Below are 24,138 nucleotides of genomic sequence, written 5' to 3'. Positions count from 1 at the left end.
CTTTTTTCCCATATTTTTATTTTTCTCTCATTTTTCTCTTTAGCTTTAGATAGAATTATGCCATTAAAAATTATATAAATTTTTTAAAACAGAGAAAGCAACGTTCGTTTTTCAACGTTACGCTGTATCGATGCTTTGCGTAATTATAATAATATTCTTAAAAATTTTTACGTTATATGAATTTTAACTTATCCCCTGTATGGGACCGGGGTAGAATAGTCCCATGGTATGTTCTGCCTGTCGTAAGAGGCGACTAAAAGAACAATAAGTGACATAGGGCAGCAGCTAAGTCACTATCAGGTCGAGGCTGGAGAAAATTCTCGGCAGGCCCGATACTGAACACATACAGACGCCAATCACTGATTAGGCGGTTGTGATATTGCGATGTGAAAGACAAAGGGGAAATCCTACTACATTAATACGTATATACAGAGTATCTGATAATGATGACATCTTCTGGAATGAAAGGTTCCGGAGGTAAAATAGTCCCCGAGTCGAATCTCCGGGAGGGAACTACTTCGGAGGATGTGATCGACAAGATCAATAAAAAGTGCAAACTAGATGCAGCACTGAATTTTCAACAGTCTTTTCACATTTCATAAATTCGTATTTATAGATGTGCTTTACATAGAAATTAGTTTAAATTAACAAGAGAAAATATAAGTGTGACTAAAAAATGTTAATGAAGAAAGTTATGTGTGAAACAAGGGAAATGAAGAAATATGATGGCATTTACTTCGCATGTTTAATGCAACAGTTAATTGTATTTATGAAATACGTTCATGAAAGATGTACAATGTCATTTGTTTTTTCCGGACAAGCAACTTTCGATCGTTTGCACTTATTTCATTTTATTTTTATCCCATGGGTGTAAGAATGGTTTCTTCTTTGAATGAGTGTTGCTATTGAGGCAATTATAACTCTCTAATAGAAAGGATGAATGGTATTAATGAGCTTAAATACATCCATGACTAATTATCTTCGCGACTGTTACTCATCCAAACAGAAGGAATAAAAGATTAAGGTAAAAACAGATTTAATGATTGAAAAATTTAAAGAATTTCTTTAAGAAAATCTTTTAAAACCGTGACGAAACCAAAACAAGAATTGATTCTAATAAAAAAAAAAACATGTCAAAAATGTTAAAATAAGATCTTTTAATATTATGTCTCACTTTTGTGAAAACGGTTTCGGAAATTGGAAAATTAAAATTGAAAATTTAAACGGCATAATATTCAATGACGTTGTTTTATATTTCATCTTCGATAATTGCCAAGATCACGAATATGGCAAGCGTGATAAAGTCGATTATTCTAAACGGAAAGCAGTTTTTCGAAATGAATACAATGGAAATCAAGAGTGTAGCATTACGCATGGAGTGCGAAGTGAGACAATATGAGAATATATCGGGATGCGAATACTTAGCACAAGGTGACAATTAATGCATCCCACGTTTGAATATGTCGGCACTCGATAAGTGAGTGCAGATTAACAAAATAGAACGATGTAATGATCATAAAATTAACGTTAACAATAATGCATCAATCATAGAGAAAGATATAAAAATATTTAATGTGTATATTAATGAAAATGCGCGAACAAATTTGACGATGTTTCAAATGCGGATGCACACGATGACTCACGCCGACACGGCGCTACCGGCGAAGGAGCCGCGAAGGAGGCGGCTCTTCGTTCGGGCTCGAAAAGTGCAATGTGTGTCAAAATTCTGTGTCATGGTTACGCACAGGCGTCGCTCTTTAATGATCACGCAGTAAGTGTTACACACAGAGCGCCAATGGTTTCTTCCTACACAATGTACGCGTGGCCCTTTCATTCGTGACGCGCACAACTCATCAATGATGACGACAGCGCGTTTATGCTCGGCGAAAATGATTAATTTTTTAATCCGCTTCCATCGCTCTCATCAATGAGATTTTTCTAACGGTAGGAAAAATAAGACCCATGCATAAAACTATTTTAACTGTGATAAATACTGAACTATTTTAATTGTGATGTTGTTTCTAATTGCGGTAATTTTTACATATTTATTAAGACAAACTTGGAAAAATTTTCTCTTAAATCTCGTCTTTTTTATGCTTTTTATTAACAAACCGTTCATGCAGAATTATTTCAATATAGAAACTTGTTATGTATATAAAACACGAACGAATTGTGCATTTATTGTGTGTTCAAATTGTGACGTAATATATTTGTATATTAATTGAAAATTTTTGACTTGTATTAATGACTTGACATAACTTGACATAAATCATATTTATATACGACCAATTCTTTTGTTACATAATATGACTGATTCTGAAAAATTGTCAAGCTAAAATTCTTTATTTCGTAATATATAACAAGGTATTTATCTTCTCGCATGATCATTCTGTCGTAAAAGCGCAATGAAAATTTATAGAAAGGCATTCAGCGATCATCGAGGTATTTTGGGGTCAACGACGTCGAAAGGCGCCGTCTGGCAACCACTGCCCACAGAAGAACCACAGTCACTTTCTTCGGTCTTCTCACTTTCATATTTTCGTTTGAATTCTTTTCCCGGAGATGGGCGCCAGCTGCCTGCCTTTCCTTCTCTTTTACGTGCGGGATATCGCCGAAAGTCCGGACTCCGAATAATTTGGTAGTGCGAATTTAATTCTCGCTTAGTTAGCACGAAAACATCAAGAGTTCAACTAACTTTAGGCAACCCATAATTCGCAAAGTTCTATTTACAATTTTACGTGTAACTGTAATACGAAAAATATTTGAAGAATCAGAATACATAACATATACGCGTATAATTAAAATATATTATTATATGTATTATATAAATATATTTTATATATTTAAAAGTATATATATATTAATATAATATATTTTATCAAGATATACGCGTATATATATTCTTATTTATAATTTTATATGTGTGTGAATTATACATTTTAAGTGTAGAGTCTTATCAGAGATTGAACTAATTAATTTGACAATTTATACTCTCTCAATATCCATATTTTCATGTAGTATAACTGATAACTGAGTGCAGTTCTGCAATGCGGAAATAACTTCTTAAAACCTTATCTTTCTGCTAAAGCAAATTTCACGAAACGTTATAAATAAAATTCTGCGCCAACGTTATCTCAAATATAATGACCGAACTATAATATCCTCCTCAAGTACACAATTCTATATGTTATAAAAAACTTCAAATATATTTCTGCTTATTAATGCTAGAGCCTAACAAATGAGCGAGAAAGAAATTATTTAGTGCTCGATTTCGTAACGTATATAACAAAATATATGATTTTATGTATAAAAGCGATTACATATACACGTATCCATCACAAAACGAATGTCCCGGAAACAAGGATAGAAGTGATCAGTACCGGGCGTCATAAAAAAAAAACTAACCGACACTCATGCCGCCGCGCGGTGAAGAAGCACGCGACCGGAGGTAGGAAGAGGCTTTTTCTTTCCGGGAAAAACAGGGGAGAATGAAAGAGAGAGAAGTAACGGTGTTACGCGGTGCGGGCACACGTAACGGCCGGCACAAATGATCGACGCGCGTTCGCGGATCGCGCGCGAGATCCTCTATTATTTTATACCTAAGTGTCCGTGTTGCGTGCGCACACACGCGATGTTGCAATTGATATAGCGCACAGCAGGCCGGAGAGAAGACCCACTCACGAAACTCTCTATTTCAACAGGGCCCCCTCCCCCCGAGCACGCGCGCGCGCCTTTCCGCATGCTAATCCGCCTTCTCTAAGGCCCCGCGTATCGGCCATACCAAACGAGCCGACAACGAAGTGGATCTAGGCTCGTTTGTCTAACTAACACGCGCGTTCCAATTTTCACTTTCCATTCTCGATGCTGCATCAATCGGGGGGGGGGGGGAGGGGGATGGTATTACGATAATAGACGGAAGTTCTTGTTCCAATAAACATCAATCATCTAAATGAAGGGAGATCATTTGGGAGACGGCAATGTCTTATTATTAATTTTTAACGTTCTCTCCTCACTTTCAATGTTGAAATTCATAATTTTTCTCGCGACGACTACGAATACCAACGATGCTACTGGCCGAATTCCTCAACAATTACGTAATCATTTGTACGAACGAAAGTTTCGAGTCTTGATATTTTCTGATCTAAATATAGATTGTGTATATGCGGTTTTTAAACTCATTATTCACGGTATTTAGAAATGCTCAATACCTCTCGCATATTTATATTGACATCAACGCGTTCTATTTATTTATTCTGTCAAATATCTAATTTAATATTTTAGGCGAAACAACGTGCTGAAGATATAAAAGGTATATTGTGCATTTTCTTACCATCCGAATACTCCGATGGCAATAATTTGAGGAACGGGGAACCCCTGGCACCCCAGGCAGGGTGTCTCACATTATTGCAAGCGCCGGAGGGCGTTCTGTACTTGCTCGGTGGACAGGGCCTTTCTGAACGGACTCGGCAAGTTGCGTTGACAGATTGTATCTTGTTTGCCCGCCTGGAAAGAGAAGTGAACTTTAATTATATCCGAGCAAACGGATACGATGAATCGAAGGGAACGAAGCTAAACCGTGAAAAAAAATTTAACTTCCTAATCTTATTGAAAAAAATAAATCACTCGGAGTAAGATGCGCGAGAACATAATATAGAGGTCATTTAAAATTCTTAGGAATGTCTGTATAGTAATTTAATACAGCGTATGTAATAGTCTATTACTGGAAATTACCACTTGATACTCATTACAGAGAGTGAATATAGCAATCTCTTCCCAGTAATATATCAATCAATTTCCTGTAAAACAGTAATTGTTCGTTAACATAATATAGCTATTACTTCCCCTTCCATCATTCTTTCTTCTCTATTGCCTCTTTCATCTTTACTTCTTTACATAACGTATCGCTCTTAGTTTCTTTCTTTTTTTTTATTGCAAATCGTCGCGATATTATATCGCTGGGATCGGAATTATTTTCTGAATTTTGCAACAAAATGAAAAAAGAGATACTTTGGTATAATTAAAATTTATATTATTGAAAAAATAGATAAATCTTACTAAATACATTTTTTTTGCAATAAAAGCGCGACTGTTTAGTTTACTGCCAAAGCAAAATATGTGAGAATCAATTTGTCGTAGTTATAACAATTTGCGGATTCACTGAAACGAGATTTTCTGCAAATAAAACTCTCGTAAGAATTCTATAATAATCACGATATTTGTCACGGCGGTGTAAAGCATGTAGGTTTTGCTGCCCGCTGGCAAAACTTGTTTTTTTTTTCCTCGCGTCGCGGATTTCGCTATCTATACACGCTTCCTTTCGCTCGATGGTGGTAGAACGGAATCCAGTTCCGCTAGAAGCCGCGAACGCGTCCTTCCTGCTCCATTTCCCCCTTTTTCTCGCGCACGGCGCGCGCTTTTACTTTCATGGCCGAGGAAAAGAGCCGGCGATGTCGGCCGATCCGGCATCGGCATTTCAGTCACGAGGAAGATTTCTCGTGCAACACCATTGCCGGCCGCTATTCCCTTTCCTCGACCTCGAGAAGGCTGCTGGTCACGGGAGGAGGCGTGCACGAACATTGCGAGATATGTCATATGTGTGCACGTGGCCATGATCGGCCGTCGTCATCATTGTCGTTCTCTAATGTCGCCAGCTCGTCGAAGCACGTGCGACAACTTGTCGATCGAGTCAATAAACGAGAAATCCATTCTCGTCGACAAAAGGAAACTAATAAAACTGTTGATACACGAGTTACTTCCGCTGGGAACGGCGCTTTTCTATTTGGAAACAGAGATAAACAGCTACTTTCTTGATCAATCTATATCGATCATATTTTTTTTATAATTGAAGGATTTAAAATATAAGAATATATACAACGTATGTAATTACTTTTATAATGTATCTCCAGTTTTATTTGATCTTTTGGAAAATTATACTTGGGAATTTGATGATAACGTCAGATAATATTTGCTGAGGGAGAGAGAAGAAATCTTGAATTTATTTAAAAGAAAAAGTTTATTTAAACGAAAAAAATCGGACGATTTCGTTCTTATGTCACCGGCACGCGAAAAATGCAAGTAAATCGCAAACGTCATGGCGGAATCAATTTCCTTCCTGGTAAAATCGACGACATTCCTGCGAAAAGACGGTCAACACTGTTCGTCTTTAGTATATATTGGCAGTTTTACAGCAATGTCTACATTTTAGCTTCCGTTATGCATATTGATTTTAGTTCAATTTCTCGAGAGAGAGAAATCGCTGAGCGCTACCGCGTAGCATTATACAAATTATAATATTAACGCGCGCCATTTTTTTTCATTTTACGTGAAACATCTGACATCGCGCTATATTTCACGTTGACCACGATGCAAATAGGTTGCATTCTCATGCGCCTTTACAGCGATTTCATGCTAATTGCTGTTAATAAATGTTTTAGTTATAAAAATAAAAAATGTTATGCAAACTGTTGGCGCGCCGACTGTCTAGCTAATTTCCGCGAATATCACTGGCAGATGTCACGAGGTAGTGATACATTAATTAAAACCCGGCCTCGCATATTGTATTTTTAAAATTTCCGAAATTTTTTAGATCCAAAGGATTCTTTTCTCCAGAATCATTTTTTGCAAGATGCATATACACAGAGCAAATTCAAAAAATTAGTTTTTACGAAAATTAATATTTTTTTAATTTTCTTTTCTATTTGACATGATGCAAAAAATAGACGTTTTATTCGCCTTTATTATCATTTATATTGTTATCGCTATATTGTTTGTAAGCTAAAATATTTTGAGTTGTTACAATTTCTTCATTCTTAGAAAATGTGATTTAAAATGATTTATCAACTCCAATAAGGATGTCTGACCTCATAAAACATATAAAATGTATATAACAGAAACTAATAAATCAGTTTTAATATACGAGTATCCTTAAGACTCTCATCGAGCTAATATACATGTTGTTATAAGATTACAAATCTCATTCATTTATATATTTCAGAGAGATTTAAAAAAAGTAATAGATACCAATACCAAAAATTCTTGTGATCCTTGATGGATGGTGTTTTGGATGTTAATAGAGAAATAACATTCTCTCGAAGTCGAATATTCTCTTTTATCTCGCGGACCAGAAAATTAATTTCTCATTAATTACAGACGATCGGAGAGAGAAAGAGAGAGAGAGAGAGAGATCCGTTTGTCCTTGACGCCCACAATAGTATTTTTTTTTCTCTCCCGATCCGATCGTGACCCGACTTCATTATACATTCGACGACGTGCGTGCGCGCATACGTGGCTTTCGGAATTCCTGTACTATCACGGATCTTATTGAAATAGACAGATTATATAAAAGTTAATTCGGCAAAATTTTAAATTTCGCCGTCAGAATTTGTAAAAGCAAAATAAACCGGATTGTAATATATTACGGTCGTTAATCGTGCGGCGGCATGACTTGGAAAGTACGCGCGTTTTCACCGGGATGCATTTCTCAGGAATTTATGACCGGGTGACAAAGTGCTGTTTTAGCGATCGATCTGTATCTTCGAAAACAGAGATTAACTTACGATCGATAGGCGAATCTCTCCGCCTCGATGGCCGAGCGTGCTCTCGCTTGCAAATCATGATCTACCCCGTAGACGTACTCTGTAACAAAAAATGTGCAGACCGTTATAAACATTTATATCTTTTAACACATTCACATATAAAAATCGCGTTATGCACATTGACATTTAGGAGTGTAAAATTATTTTTATCTTTTTAAATAAAAATTATTTCGGTTATAATTTTGAACGAATTTAGTTCCTTAAAAATTAAGTGATATCTAAAGATATTAGAATTGCTCTACCAAGAATAATAATCATTTTTGTGAAAAAATTAGAAATTTTTTATCGCATTGTATATTTTTCTTACATATTTCGAACAGAGAGTAAACAAAAAATCCTTGGCATACATGCTTCAAACATGTATCGCTTCAGAATTAAAATCCCTGTGCCGTGATACCGATTGCCAAACACGTGCACACGTGACGAGATAAAGATACGTGAATGAAAGAAAGCACGTGTAACGCGGCACAGGTTAAATAACGATCGTGCTTACTGAGATCCCTAACGAAGGATTCCCTCCGTCCCAAATCGTGATGCAATCTTACAATGTTACGATTCTAATGTCTCATAAGCCGATTTTACGTGCCGACGTGAGAGCAGTCTCACTATTGTTCTTCGTTTCCTCTAAATTGGTAACGCCAGTCTCCGTTTCCTCCCTTACATAATTAACATTTCAGCAATTCACTCCTAAATGAACGACAAAATCAGTAGATCACTACGATACAGAAAATATTTCAAAATAATCCTATACATATCGATTTTTACAAAGTATTTTATTTGTATATATGGAGGGGTAAAAGCCATAGTGGTGTAAGTCAAATTTTTTAAAACTCGTGTGCATAGATGCAATTTATGTACTGTATAGATTGCATCTATGCACACGAGTCAATATCTTAAAAAATTTGACTTACACCACTATTGCTTTTATCTCTCCATATATATTTTAATGAAATTTTAGAGAGAAAGAGACAGAAAGCGAGGCCGCAATATACACGTACACGCAACATACATACCCCTTGATAATTTTTTTATTTTTTTTATGAAACTACTGTGAAGATTATCGCCGATTAACAACCGATAAAAGAATTATATGCTACTACTTCGCCAATCACGTAATTGTGGTCTTTTGTGCAAGACCAATTTGACGGTTACATCCTGAAAAACGCTAAAGGATTTCTGAGAATTGCAAGGCTAGTCGGCGTGTGTTTTCTTGTAAATTATTCAACGTTCCTGTCCAAAGGTGATACCGCCACCGGTTATAAAGGTTGATACTGGTCAATTACATTTATGCAAATGTATAAAATACGTTAATCGTTGGAATGGTCATGGTTTCCTTCTTATTCTCCTATTAAAGTGGTATATGCTCGTAATAAATAAACAAAGCATGCTATTTTATCCCATTTCATAATCCGCAAAATATTTTAAACGTATTACTTCACTTGACAAATATATGCTGTCGATAAAAAAGAAGATAAGGAGAGGATTAAAAAAAGTAGCTATGCAAAGAAGCGTTAATATATACGTGTCTCTTCTAAGCAAGCCTTCGTGCAAACTGTTGAAGTTTGTCCCGTGAAAATTGTTATCTTTTTAAATGCCGATAAAAATGCCGATCTTGCATATCCTTTTCGCAAACCAGACATCTGTCGGATTTTATTAATCCGGATATATTCGCCCAATAGAGAGAGATTGCACATTTTCTGCGTGTGCATACCATTGACTATAATTATCATTATCTCCATACATACACGTCAGCATAAATCATTCTCGGCGTTATAATACGTCCGGCTTAATTTTTTTGACAAATACAACGTTGCACGTGAAAGAAAAGTTGATACTTTAGGCATGCTAAGCTCCTCTTTCAAGGAAATGTAAAACAATTTGCAAGGATGCTGCGCGGACAGGGATTGAAAAACGTTGCGGCGACGACGCGAGTCTATGGCGAAATCAGGCCGCGGGGTGTTAGCGTCACCTCGCTAAGAGTGGCGCGCGAGATGAATGAATAATGTATTAACGCAAGACGTAATGCTCTTTTTTTTTCTGCGGTAAAGTGCGCTTACCGGAAATATCGAACTGGCTGACTGTCGACGGTAGTGCTGGCACCACAATAACCAATATACACAGCAGTACCAGGCTGCCTCTGAAACCAAAATAGAGGAATACCATCACTGACCATTGAAATAATTTCAAGGATGATTGTTAAATAATGCAATCACAAATAAAGTGCAAATATTTTTCCGTGGGATCTATTTTCGAAGAGGCTTAGAAAACACCTGGGCTTGTTAAAATTAAAATATCTTTTAAATTATTTTGTAGGATATAACAAACGCGTTATCGAAATAATAATAACGTGTTAAAAATTAATTTTTATTAATAATAGTGACGCGACTGAAGTTTATATTCAACATATAAAAAAGATATTAGATATAAACAACCAATTTTAATAAATTACATTTTTCCCTTTAAATAGTTAATAATATGAACAATAATCACAAAAAATATGCAGAAAGGATAACATTACAATTGCGCGACAAACGTATTTTCTATTTATTTATTTATAACGTATGATACAAGATTGAGTACTATTAAACCGAAATAACTTTATTCTTCTAAGAAAAATCATATTTAATATTTTAGTAAGATTAGTACATATATTTTTTTAATAATAATATTTTTTTGTAATGACAACACTTTTGTCCACCACGAAAAATTTCGATATAAATTATATCAAAGAAAAAGTAAGTAAAAAGGTATCCAGATTGTCCATCGTATTCGTGAAAATATATGGCGTATAACGACATTGCAAATGCTTTCAGGTAGTACTTTCTCTGTGAGGGGAAAAGAGAGAGAAAAAAAAGATCAAGAACAAGCCGATTGAATTCGTCGCGTTTCCGACACGAGAATCCGCTTGCTCGCTTTAACCGGTGTTCATTCCGGTTTCGCGATCTTGCACATTAACAATAAGCGTTGATTTTTATTTTCACGCAACTTTGAATTATTTTAATCAATTATTACATATCACACGAACCGAAATAGAACGTTATCATAATTAATATGATACCCTTAAGTAATTATATTTTACATTTTACGGTTTTAACAAAAAATACATAAAAATACAAAATAAAATTTATATAAATGAGCAATTTTATATTCGAAAATTGGAATAAATTGGTTCTTAGTAAAAATTCACAATTTACCAGATAATAAAGTTTTAAGCAAAATGTGAGCATGAAATTTAGCGTGATTTACTAAAGTCCAGAAATGCCAGATTTGCGAGAAAGCGTCCAATCTTTTACGCCATATGGTTCACCGGTTGTATATATCTGATAAACGATCAGCGAGGAAAAGTTCATTTGCATGAAGATTGTCTCATTGGCCGTGGGGCACTTTTCTAAAGACTTTTTATCTCTCACCTACGCGTAAAACAACGACAGATACGACAGCGTATATATTTTAAGTATTATCTCGAAGCGAGATTATTATATGGATATGCATGTGCACGAACCGTATGATTGAGAATCGCAGACTTTCAACAATAACGTACGTTAGATAAATGAACGTGATGTTTGTCTTGCTGCCCAACGGGCATCTACAGGTTAATCGAGATCAGGTAGCAAACTATGTGCGTCCAGGAGAATTTCCTTGCTAGGATAAGAAGGTAAATATCTCTCCCGCGCGCGCTTCCTCCTTTCTGTATCCGCGGGCTTGTACAGCTGGCTTGAGATGAAGAGAGAGTAGCCACCTCTCGCATGTCTCACATACATGTTTTTCTTTTCCTTCTTTTTCGATTAATGTGTGTAATTTATAATATAAGTATATTAAAAAATGTTAAAATACATAGACACACAGATAACGTTATAAAATAAGCAAAATACTACACGCAGAAAATTTTTCTCGTAAATACAAGTATACACGAACAAAGTAAATACCATACTAATCTTGCACGGCTAGGATATAGTCATAATATGCAAAAGATTTCAAGAAAGTATAGGAAAATTTAGAGAGCAAAAAATAAAACTATACGCAGAAGTAAATATTTCCATCAAGTATGGGACTTTCGAGAGCGCGTTTTACTACGTTAATTTAAAGACGAATGATTCAATTATATTTTGTCCGATTGTGTCTTATCCCGAATATCGCTGATGAACAAAAAACGAGACGTCTGTTGCAGTCATGTCAAAAAACATAAGTTGAATAAGTTGCCGTTATAGGCTGTGGCGGTCAGCTGTCCGCCACGTGCGAACTTAAGAACGCTATAGGGACCCTGCCGAGCTGCCCTAGATATAAAGGTCGATGTTGAATTTTAATCACGCGAGAATGTACCGGCGATGCGCCGCGTAGCGGGCGCGAGCCGAATCCTCTCGCCGCGCGAGCCCACGTTGCCGCTCGCGCCGCGCGCCTTCCGTCGTCCACGATCGCGGTTACTATCGCATTTCTATAAAGAACATAAACTATTGCCAGATACGCAACGAATATTTCTATACAGTTCACAATAGGTACCATTCTAGATTATATTTTTCCTATACTGTCTTAAAAAACAACGCTCAATCCAAGACATGTGAAGTTGGCAATTCAAGCTACAACGTCGAATATACACAACTAGTATGGGACTTTTTTACTGTTCTCATATTTCCTTGATAGTATGGCAAATTTATTTACCTTTAGGTTACAAGATGTATCTGATCAAACTATTACATTTCTAATGTCATATATTAATTTCCGGTTGAATACGCGTATATCTTACCGGAACCTAGCAAATCTAGTAAATTTTATTATGAGTATTCTACATTATTCGAGAAAAATTTTCTGCGTGTAGAAATACTATTGAGGGTATAAGCATATACATGCGTAATCTTGAAGACACGTTTAACAAAATATTGTATTTTTTCGCTACATTAATATCTCCGACATAATTCTCTGAATAATTCTGTGCATGGAGAAATAGTAAAATAATGTAATTATACAATTGTACTTTAAGCATTATTTAAATTAGGGATAAGCACAATTGAGGTCTGGAATCGAAAAAGATGCACCGAAATAAGGAGGATATACGTTAGATAACACAAGTACAAAATAATATGATTAGCATGAAAAATAATATAATTAAAAGATTGATGAGTGTTAAAACTTATTTATTCTCATCTTAAAACTGATTCCGGAATCAGCTTCCCGAGTCTTTTAATAATGTCGAGTCTTCGCGATTTCTTTACAGTCTATCTCTAATTTAAATCATTGAAGAAAATTGACGCGTATATATATATTTTTTATTATTTCTCATGTGTCCATTTATTGTCTCATGTCTAGAATATCTTCTTACATGGAGAAATAAAACATTAAGAATAATGATTAAATTTCATTATAAAGAAATAATAGATGTAGTGTAAAATGTATTTTAAAATATTATTTAAATAAACATATAAAGTACCGTTGAATATAAAACAATATAAATTTATTACTTTGCAAAATGACGAAAAATTCAAGTTAATTTTTTATTATTCGATTTTTTAAATCGACGTTCTTGAAATCGATACTTTATTTATTACAAGAAACTACCATAATTTACCTTCGCGCAAAATTATCTGATTATAGCCTCAATAATGGATCACCTTGCACAACATGACGTTGTAATGTATGACATTGTCACCCTACGAGATAAAACACACAGACGCAGACGGCGGACCCGACAGCTTTCCGTTGCGCGCAGTGTAAGAGGTCGCAGTCATAAGGCGCGCGCGCGCACACATATACAAATGATAATTCAGTGTCAGTGGGTCAACGGAACTGGAGAAATCTTTCTCAGGGATCCGATACGCGCGCGGGTCTTCGAGATCTTGTGCCTCGGGCGGCGATGGCCATACCTCCGAAAAGTATCGTTCCGCGGGGCACATGGTGCGCCGGTAGCGCGAGTGCCACCGAGAGAAGTCGAATTCGAATTAGACATGCTCCTAAGAATCGTCCGATTTCTATTGGGTAAATCTCTCTCTCTCTCTCTCTTTCTCTCTCTTTCTGTGTGCGTTTTTGTTTAAAACAAAACATGATATGAAATAAATAAATTTAACATCTATATAATATAGACATTATAATTCTGTCATAAATATAATTTGGAAAATATAATATCTAATAATTCACTTGATGAATCTGACGAATAAAATCTGATAAATAAAAATGTAGGTTTTCCTAAACAATCTTTCAATTTTATATATCAATATATACACTAATTATATATATATATTATATATATATATATATATATATATATATATATATATATATATATACATATACTTTTAAATATAATAATACTGTATATATGCGCAATAATATTATTAATATTTATAATTATATATTATAAATAATATTATTAATCATCTGAGATTATTCAGATTACTTTTAACCACAAGATATGTAACAATAACTGTTTGATTTTCTGCCGGATGCGAAACGAAATGGATCACTGTGAATGAATCTAACCACGAATTCTTTGAGATGGTAAGTGCCGGAGTAATGGCGATGCTCTTGAAGAAATACACACAGGTGAAAGTGCTAATGGGACATTCGCCTAGAGACCGTCTCGACGTCACGTTCGCCCCATGAGAAAAGCTTGTCCGTGGTACAATTGCTCCTATGATATCCGAAGGTCATCTCTTTTAGGATCATAATAACGTCACGACTATTATACGACGCAACTCTTGCAAATTTGCTAAATTCTACCAGACGCACGTCGAGAGTTATGTTCTTTCGAGCCAGGAAGTGAAAATCTAAGCTAGATCATTCGATAATCTTCGTCCGGGACTAAGTTGAAAATATCGTTAATTAGACTTCTTACTTAATTTATGTAAAAATATAGTAAGTCAATCTCCGTATCTCTATACTTAATTCTTTTTCTTTCTTTGCTCTTATGTTATTTCGCATTTTTTATGTGACCATATAAAAAAAATGACGTGACAGTGTAATAGAATAAAAAACATATATTTTTATTCTATATATGTTCCGTTAGAAATCATTAGAACGAAAATGAAAACTAATTTTTTTTTATGTAAGAAATGAGAAATTTTTTAAATCCAGACGAATTTGGAATAGGAAAGTTCGATTGTATTTTAAATGATTTTTAATGTTATTACAAAATTATGCTATTAAAATATAGCCGTATATAATCATTATAGGTAATGTAATTTTTCATGATAGCGTGATTTGAAAAGAGTATTTAGAATAATTGCGAAGAATCCTAAAATCCCAAAATTCCGATATATGTTTCACGGATTCCAAATTTTCAAACGTTTAGGTTGAAAAAATTGCAGATCAATTTAGAAAAGAATTCGCTTTGCCAACTTTCGTCAGAGAAGAAAACAATGATAAAGGTCGGCGCGTTTCAACACTTTGATAGAAATTTCATCGCGCTGACATTGAGGATTTCGGTTTGAATACGTGATCGTTTTGCAGGTCGAGACCGCGCACAGGCGACGAACATTTCTAAACGAATTCTTTCGTCTTACAACATCGCAGACTGCCGTAATCGACACGAGTAACGTCGTCATTCTGCCATCGTCTTCGGGTTTCTCTATTTTATTACGTTCATTTAGCCATCGTAATAAACATTTGCGAAAGACGGGTCACAGTCGCGATAAAGATATTTAAGGATATTCTGTCAATCAATGTCTAATGAACATTGTTGCAATACAGGTAAAGCATAACGATAAGAAATGAGCGTCGAATGGATCTTCATTTCTATAAGGATCGCGTAGACATCGATTACTGCAATACTATTTAATAATATAAAGTATCTATTGTATGTATTTTTATTAATGATCTACACTGTTAAATTCGTAGCATCAAATTATACTCAATTTGAGTCATTTTTAACTATTTCCTCTAGGTTGCCAATACTTCTACCTATCATTATCATTAATTTAACTGAAACAATATTAATTGAACTATACCAATAGAGTTAAAATAATACTGTTTTGTGTTAAAATAATAAATTCCAACACGCTTGGTAGTTAAAAATAATAAAATGTTATTTTACTCAAGATATTGGTTTAAATTTCATCTATTAATATTTAACGGTGTACCAGAATTAAATAATTAAATTAAATTTGTGACACGTTTAATACGTTCATATTAGATATGAACCATGCGAGTATTGTTAAAGGATTATTATTTATTAAAGTTGTAGCTTTCGATTAATAACAAATTGCATGCAAAAGGGGGAAAAGTATTGCAACTGGCAATGAGTACAATATGATGAGAGACGGATGACTTTGTAACAGAAAGCCGCTCTCCTTGATTTCATCGTCATCTCATCGTGACACTCGCGATTACATCTACCGCATTCACCGCGATAATCGCTCGGACGTGCCCGCGCAACAATGATCTAATGACTTGTGTCGCCGTATACAAAAGTTCGCAGCAGCCTTCTTCACCGCGATTCACCGCGTTCCTTTGTTCCTTATTGCGCGCGATCAGCCCATAAATCCGCTCGCCTCGCAACTGGAAAACTCGCGTCTTATTGCACGGAACGACTAACTCTAACAAGTAGTAAAAACTTAGCGCCAGTGTGTTAAAAGTGGAAAATAGATTGTTAAACTTCTATACGATGGAAAGGATGTAACTTGTGTTTGTACAGACAGTATAGAATAATTTAGCATTATAATTAATTATGTTATCTTAATCTATTATCTGTTTAAATTAACTAAGCAATTTTATTGTCAGTGGATTAAAAATCTTAATTTATAACGTTAATCTACAAATATATATTATTACGCAATTATAAATTTAAAATAGAATTAATAATAATCCGCAAAAAAGTTAATCATTTTGAATAGAATATTTTCTATTTTGTTAATAATTGCCACACACACGCTGTTAATTATTAACATTGTTGATCTAATTAGAGAAAGAACTTATCGACTTATAATCAACTTAACGTGCTACAAGCATTTCCTTAAAAAATAATAATTAGGTAGCAATCATATTTTTAAGTAGTAATTAGTAATCATGTTGACTATAATTGTTGGCTGTTGACTATAAATGTTGGCTTCTTAATGAATGATTTCTAATTACGCTTGCGTACTAAGTCAGATTAATATCGCAGTTTTCCCGAGCATAGTACATTCTCGATATTCACGAGTGACAGTTAAGTTGATTATTAGTTTCAAACGTTTGTTGAAGTCTTTAACGTTTGCATGCTTTTTCAATATGTACATATTTGTACCATTTAACACGAAAACCAAGGCTATGGTCTTTGAAATTCCAGAGAAAGTGATATTTTTTTTTACATGATATTTTTTTTTAGAATACACTGTTTTGTATTTTTACATAAACTTACAGTGTACACGCAATCTTTCGTTCATTCGTGATCTTATTATTATTATTATTATTTTAATATAATTTAATCGATTTCAATGGAGTAGAATCTAATAGAAACTGTTATAATTATGTTATGAAATGTTTCCAAGCACAATAGGCTGAAGAACCTTGTTAATAGCCGACTTAATGCTTATTGAGGGTGTGTGCGGATGAGTGTGTGTGCTTGCTTGTGTTAGTGCGCTCTGCGAGAAGAGTGACCTATGATTCGTTTGCGAGATAAACGGCTTTTAATCCGGATCGTGATAGGTTAGTGCAACGGAAAGGTATCACTGACCTTGCACCTGTACAGTACCTCTATAGATGATGGTAGTAACATCATGTCGGATATGTTATCGTTACTTTCCCAGTTCTGTTTGGAGTTTACAATGTGTATAAAAAATAATATGAATAAAATTATAACATAAAGTATAACATAAAATTTGAGAACTCCAGAACATTGACCGTGGAAACAAAGTATTTTTTGCCATTTTATATTTCCCGAGTTTATTATACAAAATATAAAACGATAATGTCATATGACTGAAAAATCAAAAACAGATCTCAAAATTATAAAAAAATTATTAGTCTTTTAAAAAAATATGTACTATAATGAAGAATCCGTATATAAAAATTGCAGGGAAACAGAAATTTTGTTGGAACACACTCCAAAATTATTTATATAGAATTTTTGCTTTATTTAGGTTATAATATCCAGTTAATTAAGATTTCTCATCTCAAAATAAATTTCATATAAAGAGAGATTTCTATTCACGTTTTATTGTGCGTATATTGTAATTTCGAATGATAGAATATTGTACACTTTTATATTTCTTTTGCCTATCTTAGACACGTATTCACATAAACAAGAATCCAAAAAAGGAAACTGTGCACGCGGCCCCTCGAAGGACGGATTCATCACTGGGAAGGCAATTGAACATGGGCATTTGCGATTGCTCATGGTTTTCTATCTCATGAGCGCGGCACACAATACCTCATCCGGCAATTAATAAGGCACGTCCGCGCCTTACGGCTACGGTAACATCCGCGTACGAGTTCGATACAGGAGCAAGGGAGAGAAACTTTCGAAATTCGCGTATCGCGTGGACTTTCATCCCGAGGATACGATTTATAAACGAACGGCAAATTGCTGATGAATCGCCGATCCGGGGTCCGATCGGATGTGCACGAAATGTGTGAGGATTGAGTAATAAAAATGCTGGTTTATATGTGACAATTATTCGGTAGCGGAGAACGCTTTACTTTCTATAAAATAAAGATACTATTGAAAAGTGAATCTCGTGCTCTCTCGCTACCGCGCTGGGCTCTTCCTCGTGTTTTAGAAAGTAGCTACTCGTGCGCGCGCGCGCGCGCGTGTATGTTCTCGTCAATTGATCGAGAACTTCGTAGGTGTCTATGATTGCGTAAATGCAACTTGCATCGCGACCGAGGCCTGAGACGAGAAGGTGATTATTACGATTGCATCTTTTGCACGTCAAATAGCCGGCACGAGAAAGGACGAACGCCATTGAACGCGTTACCGCTTTTTTTCGCGAATTTTTGATCTGATTAAATATTAAATGATGATTATATATATTGGAGCCAAACTGCGGAAAAATAAAAATTTTACTCAAAAGTCAAATAGTGTGTAAATGAAAAATTTACGCTTCGTCGACATTGAAGATGACGTAATTAAATCAAATTTTTAAGAAGAAAATTAGTATTAAAAAAATTTTCCACACGTACACATAAAGAAACAATTGTCTGTCTCTTCTATTAAACGTACTTTTTACTAGCCGTGATTTAAAATAAACGTAAGGAAGAAAAATAATAAGGATAATGTTGCGGGATGTCGTTTTTTATTTAAATGCGTTCCTGATTACTAGCGCGTTTATAGCGTATCAATCGCATCCGGTGATCGAGGTGAGAAAACGGATGTTTTAAGCAGCCGTGCAAGTGGACAATGTGTTTCACTTTCTGCATAACTTTTCTTATTACGCGAGATTTATTCTAAACGTAGACGTAGACAAGATTATAATGCACTGGAGAGAACTCATTACCGGTAGCTTCAAAAGAGAGAGAAAGTGCATGATTCACATGATGCTGTTTGCATAAAAATGATGATTGTTTATATAAAAAAATATAAAAACGATTACTGTATATCTGTCCAATCTTTTAACGATACATTGCATTATTTGTGTGATAAAATTCACAAATTTTATTTTAAATTTTAGTTTTATATGTAAATATATTTGTGAATAAAATATATAAAACTAAGATTTATAATGTGTTACGTGATTATAAAAATTCTAATTTTTTGACATTTATTTATTTTTATTCCAATAATCAAGCAATTAATTATTTATTTTTAGTACGATCTAATATCTTTAATCTAATATTAAATATATTTTTAATATGTTATATTTGAATATTTATTAATATATATTTAATAAATATTACAAAAAATATATATATATTATTAACAAATTTAATATGTATAATTTTCAGTAAAAGCCAGCAAGAAGAGTTAGATAGTTTCATAATTTCCATGATGCTTTCTCCTTCCTTTTCTATGCAAAATATATACGACTCACTGCTCTCTTAGTACACATAACGATACTTTTGCTACTAGTAGGAGAAAACATTAAAGCATTCGTTGACACACGCATGCCTGATATATCTTTTCTGAATTTTAAACTGACAGGAAAGAGAGAGAGAAGTACATGATTTATCTTAGCGATGCAACAAAAGAGATTCTCCGTCTGGTAGACCGCAAGGAATGGAACTTTGTGGCAAATAATACTTAACGTTATTTATGCAATAAAATATCATTACTAGTTGCCACATGAGATTCCACATGGAAATAACAGTTGTGTTTACAACTGCAGTAGGAATAAGAACAACATTAATAAGCGACCTCAAACGTAATTGTAACTTTCTAACTGTAATAATATACGCATCACGCACATACACACATACATATACAATCGTCTATGAGTGAATAAAAAGCAATCGAGTAAAAAACTTTTTGTCATCTAAAAGAGCCAAAAATAACAAATTATATGCAGTGTCACAGAATCATATCTCTTTTCTAAAAAGTTCTGCAAAAGTTTTACTATTCTGTTTTAAGCATTTTTTACTTTGTCTTAGCATTCAACTAGCATATATTAGTACAATATATTATAGTTTAAAAGAAGAAGTAACAAAGTTATTCTCTAAACTGAAGCATAATTATAAAATATCGCGTATATAATCTGTCACATAAAATATTCTAAATAATGGCATTTAACGCAATTGAGAGAAAGTTTTAGACGAAAAATGCGGAATAAAGTCGATTGTGAGACATTCAGCCTCTTTCAATTACAATCAGAAAAACTTAGTAGCATTCTTTTCCTTTCTTTTTCTATGCATTTTGTGCCTCTTCGATGACGAAGAGAGTAATATGGCATGTTTGCTAGCGAAGCGTAAAAGCGTCGATTCTATAATTACACGGCTGAAAGATTTACCGCCAGGCCATAATTTATCCGGTTTAATTATGCTCGACTTTACGGTTCGCCACATCACGATATTTGATACAAATCAATGTTAAGTAATGTTAATCAATTTGTTATGACCGTTATGTCTTTTATAAAATAATTAATATTTTTATTAATATATTAATAAAATATTAATATAATATTTTATAGAGCAACATTAATAAAACATTATTCCATGTGTTAAATCGTCACGTATCTAGAAACGTACATAAAATAACGATGTAAATTATTACATCAACAAGAATAATCTTGTTTTACAGAGCGTAAAGATATCCGGCAAGATAAATTTCTACCACCGGTTCATGTTTACACGAAATTCTTGTTACTTATCAATTAATTCTCTCGGCATTGAATAAGCGAAATTTTCTCACTTAATACAAAATTATTAACACTGCTAACCTCATTTTACGGTACTTAGTATTGCATGATACTACAGCGTAAAAATATTAACGATAGTTTTTACTCGACTGCATCGAATCTCCCTTTGTTGTGCGCTATGTATTTACGAGTACTGATAAAAAACATATATTGCGCAAGAGAAAGAGTGTTACTATAATTGTGTCCGACATGCACCAGACGTACCATTATTTATACTCTAATGTAAGCTAATTCTCTCTTATATTGCCAACGACTCTGTAATTTTCAGAAGTGTGTAAGTTAATATCTTTGATTTATATCCAAGTATATCATTAGAACTACCATGGCATATCGTAATACTTGCGATACAACGCAGGACCCCGATTGGCCTACAAATATTCTGCATATTTCTTCGTATTTATCTAACGCATCGTACTTAACTCTGGAATTCAAGGTTTTCTGAGTATCTCGCAAATTCTTAATTTACGATAATTTTATAGTGAACTATTTAAATTTAAAGTTTCCAGGTTTTTGAATCGTCGGAAATTCTGAGATTTCTCAGGATCGTAGATAATAAACGGCTAATTAATTTAAATTAATTATACGAATTCCAAAACCCCTTCAGTTAATCAGATAAGATCCTTACCCGCTGCTCTTTAAACTTCCGTTCACACTCCGTTTAAATTCCGTTCACTTCTTAAATCTTGATAAATTTTGAATCATCGATATCTCAGATACTAAAATACGTAGGCTCCCAAGATCGTTTTAGTTGGAAATCCATACTCGTGCGCGAGATAATGTTTGACGACGAATACGAAAGCGTCTGATTAATTAGAGACCTGCACTACTTGGATCTTCGGTCTACGTTCGAACGTAGACCTAGTTCGAACGTAGTATTCTGAGTTCCATCGACCTCACTTTCATTGCCATAATTAGTGAGATATTCGAGATATGAAATTTTGATATTTTTGTTAGTTTTCTGTATTGTGAAAAATTGACGATACTAATCATAAAATACCAAGAAAACGAAATATCGATCAATATGTAAAACACCAGGGCAAGTAAATAGAACAGGTGTTTCCGTGTGTCAGTTACATAATAGAAACGTTGATCTTCTCGGAATAATTCGCGATGAGCAATCGAGCACTGTTTCCTCATCAGTAAGACGGAAAACACAACTGCGTTCATGACTTCACTGTTTATCGTAGATTAATCGAGTGAGCGATCGCGGCATGTGGCCGTACATTGAACGTAAATGGATTTAACCGGAAGTAATTCGAGAAAAATCTCGGACGAGTGAGAGGCTTTCTGCTTTACAATTGTAATAAAAAAGAAACACGATGTGTTGAACGAAGATAGACATTTATCAGAAATTATGAAACAAAATTATCACTTTGTCATAAGCGACCTCCATACCACATGCGGGCGCTATCTCTCACTTGCTTCTTGCACATCGGTTCTTTTTTTTTTTTTAGCGTAACGCATAAACTGAAGATATTTATTTAAATTTACCTCAGCTGTACGTTACTTCACGATTTGTTCCTCAGAGTTCGTTGTGAATACATTTGATGTCTATTGCGGATGCATCGCGTGAAGCGCATTCAATTGAATAAGAACGAGAGGACTGTGTGTGCCGAAGTTTAACAGACTCCTTAATTCAGCAAATGCATGATGAAGTACCGTTTGGCTGTTAGAAAGTTACTTTTACACGCTTTGCGGAACACTTAGCTATCATCGTGACAAGCGTTAACTCATATACTAATCATCTCCCACGTAACCGGCTATCGATGAACCTTTGACTCCGCGCTTCTTCCGGCGAATGAACAATTTTCTTCATTTTTTTTTCCTCAGATGAAAAAGAAACCTCGCGATTTAATCGCGACAACATAGATTTAATTTCAAGTTTAAGTTACGTATATGTTGATCGTGGTTGATCTCACAAACGCGAGAAATCAATATAGCCTGGAGAGAATCTTCGTTTTCTCGACGATAGTTTAATGAATAATCTGAGCTCTTACCTGAGCCAGCCGACTGTCACCATTTCTGTCACCCTTTCGACTCGCTCGTCTGTGTCTTCGCTCTTATAATCGCGTGACTTTTCCCGCGCACGCCGCGGTCCCGCACGTTCCTCGTTGTCGCTTTCGGCGCAGCGGCACGAAGATGTAAATTCGGCGAAAATTCTCCCGTTCGCTCTCTCACACAAGCTCCTATTCTTTCTTTCTCTTCTTTCTCTCTTTCTCTCTCTCTCTTTCTCTCCCTCTGCCTTTCTTTCTCTTTCTCTCTCAGATGTTACACTGATCGCGCGGATAACATCGAGAAGAAACACGTATCTTCAACGGCTCTCCGGTGGATACTGAGAGTCCCGTCACGGGTGCCGTGATAGCCTCCTCTTTGCACAACCACGCGGCGAGTGAAAGCGAGAGGTGCCGCCGTGTTGGTCACCGCTATGAGCGAGAGCGAGAATGTGAGAGCGAGCGAGCGGCCGTGTGAAAGAGAGAGGGAGAGAGAGAGAGAGGGATTCGCGCGCGAAGCGGCACTCGGCTCAAAATCGTCGCGCCGCGCCGGTGCAACTGAGCGATGGAGAAGTAATAAGCGCGATGCGCTTGGTTCGGCCGCGTCAAAGTCGCCGGTGCATGGTGCACGGTGGAGGCGAGAGGGCAAGCGAGTCGATGCGTGCCTAACGAGAAGGAAGTTTCGGGAGGAAGTATAAGGGAGGAAGGTGCAGGCTACTTATGCATGAGCCGTCTCGCACGGCAGCGATGCCGGAGATAATAGACATCTTCGGTGCACCCATTATACTTGATTTATGCTCGTAATGTACGCGATAACGGGAGTACATGGAGTCCCCCTATAATCAGCCCTTAAGTATACCGAGGTTGAATTTTGAGTAACGCGGCTAACGTAACCGCAATTCGACCGCAATAAATGCAGAAATTAACAATTAATGAAATTTATGAATGCGGATAAGTGGGTGAAAATAATGTAAAATTATGCCGGGCGGTAATGCCAATTCTACTTTTCATGTGTTCCCGTAATAAAATTAAGAATGTATGAAGTGGGTACGAAGTACCTAGCATAATGTATTTAAAAAATTAGCCCATGATATCGATGATCTCGTCCTGAATCTTAGAACACTCTCGTAAATTTAGGTCTCGTAGCCTAATTCTTTTTTTTTTTAATTTTAAAGTCTTCAATTATCACGTATAAAGCAATTTTTCAAGGTTACGAATACTTCTGTTTGCGCGAGAAGAACGAAGATGAAAAATGTTTATGCTATAATTCTAATTTAAAGACTTTAATTGTGAGATTTC

The 24,138-nt window shown here is 35.1% G+C and overlaps 1 protein-coding gene across 1 annotated transcript in view; it reads right to left on the bottom strand.

The window, feature by feature from the left end:
• LOC112456170 overlaps positions 1-23,242 on the bottom strand; it is a 28,713-nt gene extending 5,471 nt beyond the window's left edge. The window contains exons 1-4 of the mRNA XM_025018549.1: positions 22,846-23,242; positions 9,653-9,732; positions 7,557-7,635; positions 4,331-4,503 (exon numbers count right to left, since the gene is read on the bottom strand). Of these exons, the coding sequence (XP_024874317.1) occupies positions 4,331-4,503; positions 7,557-7,635; positions 9,653-9,732; positions 22,846-22,868 (355 nt within the window). The 5' untranslated portion in view covers positions 22,869-23,242. The remainder of the gene's footprint in view (positions 1-4,330; positions 4,504-7,556; positions 7,636-9,652; positions 9,733-22,845) is intronic.
• Positions 23,243-24,138: the final 896 nt, after the last annotated feature.

This window comes from Temnothorax curvispinosus, unplaced genomic scaffold, assembly GCF_003070985.1.
Source record: "Temnothorax curvispinosus isolate PA1 unplaced genomic scaffold, ASM307098v1 QBEX01006657.1, whole genome shotgun sequence".
NCBI lineage: Eukaryota > Metazoa > Arthropoda > Insecta > Hymenoptera > Formicidae > Temnothorax > Temnothorax curvispinosus.
The sequence above is the reverse complement of the archived record's forward strand: the minus strand, read 5'-3'. Positions and strand labels throughout refer to the sequence as shown.